Source organism: Papilio polytes, unplaced genomic scaffold (genome assembly GCF_000836215.1).
Source record: "Papilio polytes unplaced genomic scaffold, Ppol_1.0 DF823980.1, whole genome shotgun sequence".
Lineage (NCBI taxonomy): Eukaryota > Metazoa > Arthropoda > Insecta > Lepidoptera > Papilionidae > Papilio > Papilio polytes.
The window spans coordinates 936,876-942,827 of NW_013525224.1; the positions used below are offsets into that span (position 1 = coordinate 936,876).

The following is a 5,952-nucleotide window of genomic DNA, read 5'->3' on the forward strand; positions in this document are numbered from 1 at the left end:
AAGTTATGCCAAAATGGGCAACATTAACATTTTTATACATTGTACATTTGATATTTAATGATGATTTAAGTAGAATTATAATATCTTTTTTGTATACCTGATATTTTTTTTTCTACAAAAAATGTTAAAGCTACTCAATTTTTTCTTAATTACGTAAAAAAAGGAAACACGATTGATTATTAAATACTATCAAATGGGCTGCGAAAATAAGAAAGTCGTGTCAATTTTGTCTTGTGTTTGTTTTTCGAACTGAACTAACATCGAATTCCACGTGGACAAAGTTTTGGACGACAACTATTATTACAATTCCATTTTTAAATTATATCTTTGTGTTTCGTTCCAGGTTCAAAGCTGTCCACACTGCAGAAAGTGGACGTAAGCGGGTGTACAGACAACGCGAAGGAATGCATCCTCAAGAGAAACACTAATGTAACCATCAGCCTGGAATTTACACCGAGTTAGTATCTTAAATATATCTTACTAGCTTTCGCACTTGACTCCGTCTGTGCCAAATTAAAAAAATAATTAAAAAAACATAGCCTACGTATATTCTCCATACTTACTGACAAGATGCTTTTTAATGTTAAAAGAATTTATGAAATCGGCTAAGTAGTTTTTCAGTTTTTTCATACATACAAAAAAAAAAATCTTTTTTATAATATTAATATAGATTAAAAAACTCTCATATAGCACGCACAAACCTTTAAATAAATAATCGCCCAATTATTTATGTTATGCCGCGTTTAATTCATGTTAGCTTATATAGAGGTGTAGGCGATTTTTACTTGTGCAAAAACGGTTGAATTTCCTGAGAAACAATCGACAATCACACAATAGTTGTGCGATTGTATAGTCATAATGTGCGTCCGTTCCTAATACTTGAAGTATGGCAATATTTCATTACTCTTTAAGTATGTCTGGTATTTTAATATCATGGATAAAACATTCTTTAGTGTTTGAATGAATTTATGGATGATTAAAATCAGAGGTTCCCAAACATTTTTACTTGCTTAATTTTACTGGTTGTGGTTATATTTTATGAATCAGGAGCAAATTAGTGTAAGACAGTTTTTTCGTTTAATAGCAAAGGATATTAAGAATTTGGAGACGGAAGTCCACGGCGTTATCATGAACCTGCCGGTGCCATTCCCGCTGCCGCAGCCGGACGCCTGCAAGGACACCGGACTTAGTTGCCCTTTGAAGGTATGTGTACAAGCTTTCGACCACATCATTTTTTATCACCAAGTGGTAGGCACGAGCTTCTTTATTCCTAACTAGCGATTGCTCGCAACTTCGTCCGCGTGAAATTAAAAAATAATAAAAAAAACATAACCTATGTTACTCACAGATAAATTACCTTTCTAACAGTAAAATTTTTAAAATCGGCCCAGTAGTTTTTAAGTTATTTCAATACAAATCTTTTCTCCTTATAATATCAAGAGAGAAAAAGTCGCCAATTTATGGCTCTTGGTGCATTTTTTTTTATTTAAAACAAGGCCTTAGAAATCTTAGCCACAAACATGGAATGATATAATTTATCTATGTTTGTTTTTTTTTTCAGTCAATTTTTTTTTAATTCCTTTCTCAGCCAGATTTTATTTAACTAGTTTGTTTTTTTATTCCAGGCCGGTGAGGTGGCGAATTATAAATCAACATTGCCAGTGTTGAAGTCGTATCCCAAAGTAAAAGTCGACGTGAAATGGGAATTGAAGTTTGACGAGGAAGACGTTGTCTGCATATTAATTCCGGCAAAAATTAATTAAAACACCATATAACTATTTACAATTATGTCGAAGGAAGAAAGTATGAGGAAATGTTACAGATTTTTCGCGCCTTTTTGAATATTTTTCTGTTAGATTTGACCAAGGAATTTGCATCGTACAGCCAAAAACTTGTTTTGATTTTTTTCGAAACTTAAGATATACGTTCGAAAAATTCAATGATTTAAAAAAAATAACGGAAAATAGCAAATAATACATTTGTCATTTTTTACCCAGTTTATAATTATTGTACAAAATAATCGTAACATTTGTTATGTCTAAATTATATTGGCACTTCTTGCCTCACAGGTTTTTATGTTGTTTCTCACCAAAGTTAATTTAGAAATAGTTTTAATGTGTTTTGTGAATGTATAGTAAATTAAAAAGAAATATAAAAAAAAAAACTTAGTTTTGATTTATGGACCTTTTTTCTTACGTATTACTAGTATATAGTTTCTTTTTTTACCTTTACGATAAGGTTGCATTTTTAATGGGGTATTAAAAATAAAAGACTATCACATACATTTATTGCCCAAGTATAAAAATTCTTCAAGAATTCTTTAAACAAATGTTATCTAACAGCAACAATACTGTGACACCTCGGTGACATTACTGGATCAAACAATTTAACGATATACGATTTTCTATATCCATTCTCAAGTAAATATAGTAATCTATCTAACAAAACAACACTTTCAATAACTTGCGCCAAACATAACCTCAACAAATTGAACATAACAATTTGTTTCCATTGACAATGGAGGTCGTTTGACACATCTGTCAAGTAGCTGTCAGGCAACCTGTCAAATAGTCCCAGTGACAGCACTTTGTCCGCCATCTTGAAGTATTGTGTAAAATTATCACATTTCGAGGCAATTTTTTTTAATTTACCATCCTTTAAATTCGATTTCGGTAAATGAGTTTTTACTATTATCTGAAAAAAAAAAGTTTTAATTATGTCAAATAAGCCAATAAGTCACTGGATAAAAAAATATTTCAAACAAGAAAATAAGTTTCAAATGGTTTAGTAAAATTGACAGGAGAGGGGACAAGCAAGAATATAATTGGCTCTATCCATCTCTTCCCCTAAACCTTTCCTCACATTACCTAATCTGTAGTACACCTAACATTGCTTGGGATCGTGGTCAAGTCATCATCAACCACCTTATTCTACTTCCGTAGGGTCGGCACAACAGGTTTTTGTCCTCCAAATAACTATCGTCCGTCATCTCAGTCATCACTCTCTTCTTGATCATGTCACCTTTCACGCAATACATCCATCTCTTTCTACGTCTACCTCTACCGCTGTACTCTTCCACATTCATAAGTAACGTTCTCCTTGTAACATGCATCCCTCCTCATAACATGCCCATACCATGCTAACCTTTTACTCTTTACCTTGTTAAGTACTAATTAAAATTCAAATGGATGGATATTACTACAAATCTCCAGAATAATCTCTGACATTTGTTTGTTTGTAGAAGTCTACAAGGACACACAAATAACTAAGTTTTTTTTTAAACTCCGCGCAGTAGGCGACAAACTAATTCGTTATAAAAATGACGGAAGAGGACTGTTTCAAATTGTCACGTAAATACGTCAAAATGGACATTTTGTTTACATAAAATTTCTAGGTAATTTCTGTAGGATACCTGAAACAGAGCTCTGTAAAGTAGACTTTTGTCTGGCAGCTGCCTGTAGTGCAGCACGCGGTCCAGCGACTGCGCAGCCAACATCCTGGCGTTGCGGCCCAAGTTGTACCCTGACAAGTACAGTTAGGGAAACTCGCGGTGTACCAACAAGCTAGTTGTTTAATGTTTTTTACGGAAAAATAACCAATATGTACAGTCGCGGAAATACTTCAGGAAACCTTAATGGCAAAAAAACAAACTTCGCCTCTTCCTATAGAGGTAATTCCAAATTTCAAATTTGTAACACCATTGCAAATGCCTTAAAATTATGATTAAGCATGAAATTGCGTAAAAAAGTGAAGTATTCAACTATCTATAATTTGTAAACTGCTGGATATAATTAAAAGATATTTTGGAAATAAGATAAATTCCGGTATATCTATTGATTTTCAAAATTTCAACCTTCTATTTTAATTCATAACGAAGTTACAAGGGGGTCAAAAGTGCTCCTAAGCGCTTCGACAAATAGTGTTTGGCTTTGCTCATCTCAGCGGAAGAAATTTTTAAATTGCGGCTTTGTATAGATATGACTAACAAATAAAAAAACTAATTAACAAATTAATGGAAGCCAATTATAGTTTAATTAATCACTAAATATTTGAAAAGAACTAACCTCTTAAATACTCTGACATAGGGAATCCATGTTCTGATGTTCCACATCCATAGTCCCTTTGGAACACGTCGAACAGATCTGCATCCACCTTCTCCGTAAGGAGGTGGTAGCAGCACGGCACGTTGAACAGAGCGGTGGTGGATGTTTGTGATGAAAATATCCTGAGAGAATCAGGACCTAGGTTTCCACATGTGTGTAGACCTGAAGCGTTTAGGACATCTATACTAATATGACGAAACATTTGTATTTTTTTATATAACTTAAAATTGTTGGACCAATTTAAAAAATCATTACCTATTAGAGAACAACCTTAACACTAAGTAACACAGGCTAGATTTATAATTAGTTTTTTTTAATTCCACTGGAAAATGTCAGTCTTATATGTTCTTTGTGTGCAAGGACATAACAGAAAACTTCTTGAGTTAAAATATTTGAAACTTTACTTTTTTCCAAACTAGATGGCGCTATTATCAATCGATTTAAAAACATTTTGAACAAGTGACAAAAAATATATTTAATCGAAGAACAGTGAGCAAAAGTCAATTTAATTGGAAATCTAATTTTTAATGGATTACTATTCATTAAAAATTAGATTTCATTTTTACATTAGATACGTTTTTTTTAACTTGTTCAAAATGTCAAATTTTTAAATCGATTGATAATAGCGCCATCTAGTTTGGAAATAAGTACAGTTTCAAATATTTAAGACAGAATTAGACAAAAATTACCTGTTAAAAGAACTTTGTAATCATTTTCATAATGTTCAGGAAACGCCTCTTTCATGATTTTAGCTACATTCGTTTTGTTTGTTATAAAAGATGTGGCAAAACGGTGTATGTTGCATTGTTTGTTGTCAATAAATAATTCCTCATTCCCATTCGTTATCTTCTTAGCAATAGCCCTCCATTGCTTCTGTAATACATACAAAACTTGTATAAAACCTGCCTTTGCACTTAGGAAGCATCCATACAGAAACCATATTCTTTTATTATTTAAAAAAACTCAGTTTAAGATAAAAAAAATATTAATTGCACAAAGGCTGGACTTAAGGCTTTAATATGATTCAAGTTTCTTTATTGCATACAATAAAATTGAAGCAAAAGTGTTTGTTTTTGTTTAAATTTGGTATGAAACTAGCATCATGTTAGAACAAAGCATAAGGCAAAGTAAACTTTTTGAAAATTGAACTTTAACAGATTGGAATAAGGTTTAATTTTACTTTACATTATTTTCTTTATCAAGTCCAAGTAAAAATCATTCCCTAGCATGCTTATACTCATCGACTCATATTACGTTCCGGGGCAAGATATAAACGTCTATACTTGAATGTTGTTAAGAAAATCGGGCAACACTAGATTGTCATTAACGTCCCATCCCTATGACAGCTGTCAATGTCATTCTGACGTATTAAATTAGCGCGCCATTTTGGCGGGAGTTAGTGGTCTGAGTGTTGTAATTGCTGTGTTACAACTTACAACTACATTGAAATTGAAATAATTTATTGAAAAATAACAGATTAACAATTAACAATAACAGTTATAACCAATTAAAAGATAAATACAAATAGTGGTTAAAATGCGATTGATATAGTGACGCCCACGATGCAGGCATTGCCTAGTGATGCCCACACTAGGCAATGCCTGTATCGTGGGCATCGAAAACAGCAGGAAAAATATTTTTATACAATAATTATTAAAAACCTACGCTTACGGCGTTTCGGTATTATTATGAATTTATGAAAGAAAAATAAATATGCAAGATGATATATGATATATGTATAGAATAAAAGTATATATAAAAATATATATTAATGTTGAAAAATATGAAGATTTTTATAATTCTATACATACTTGTATAATCTTAACTCTATCCGCTGCATTTTTGAGAG

The 5,952-nt window shown here is 32.1% G+C and overlaps 2 protein-coding genes across 4 annotated transcripts in view; one reads left to right on the forward strand and one right to left on the reverse strand.

The window, feature by feature from the left end:
• Positions 1-2,116, forward strand: part of LOC106101593 (ecdysteroid-regulated 16 kDa protein) — a 3,945-nt gene extending 1,829 nt beyond the window's left edge. Inside the window, exons 2-4 of the mRNA XM_013280880.1 lie at positions 344-457; positions 1,085-1,203; positions 1,626-2,116. Coding sequence (XP_013136334.1) covers positions 344-457; positions 1,085-1,203; positions 1,626-1,763 — 371 coding nt within the window. The 3' untranslated portion in view covers positions 1,764-2,116. The remainder of the gene's footprint in view (positions 1-343; positions 458-1,084; positions 1,204-1,625) is intronic.
• Positions 2,117-2,270: 154 nt separating this feature from the next.
• The window catches only part of LOC106101592 (protein RRNAD1), a 7,439-nt gene continuing 3,757 nt past the window's right edge, over positions 2,271-5,952 (reverse strand). For 2 of the 3 annotated variants that reach the window (XM_013280878.1, XM_013280876.1), the window contains 4 exons: positions 4,793-4,976; positions 4,065-4,265; positions 3,413-3,522; positions 2,271-2,694 (listed from right to left, as the gene is read on the reverse strand). In XM_013280878.1, the coding sequence (XP_013136332.1) occupies positions 2,332-2,694; positions 3,413-3,522; positions 4,065-4,265; positions 4,793-4,976 (858 nt within the window). In that variant the 3' untranslated portion in view covers positions 2,271-2,331. Of the gene's footprint in view, positions 2,695-3,412; positions 3,523-4,064; positions 4,266-4,792; positions 4,977-5,914; positions 5,944-5,952 lie in introns of all 3 variants that reach the window. The other variant, XM_013280877.1, reaches the window with a different exon arrangement.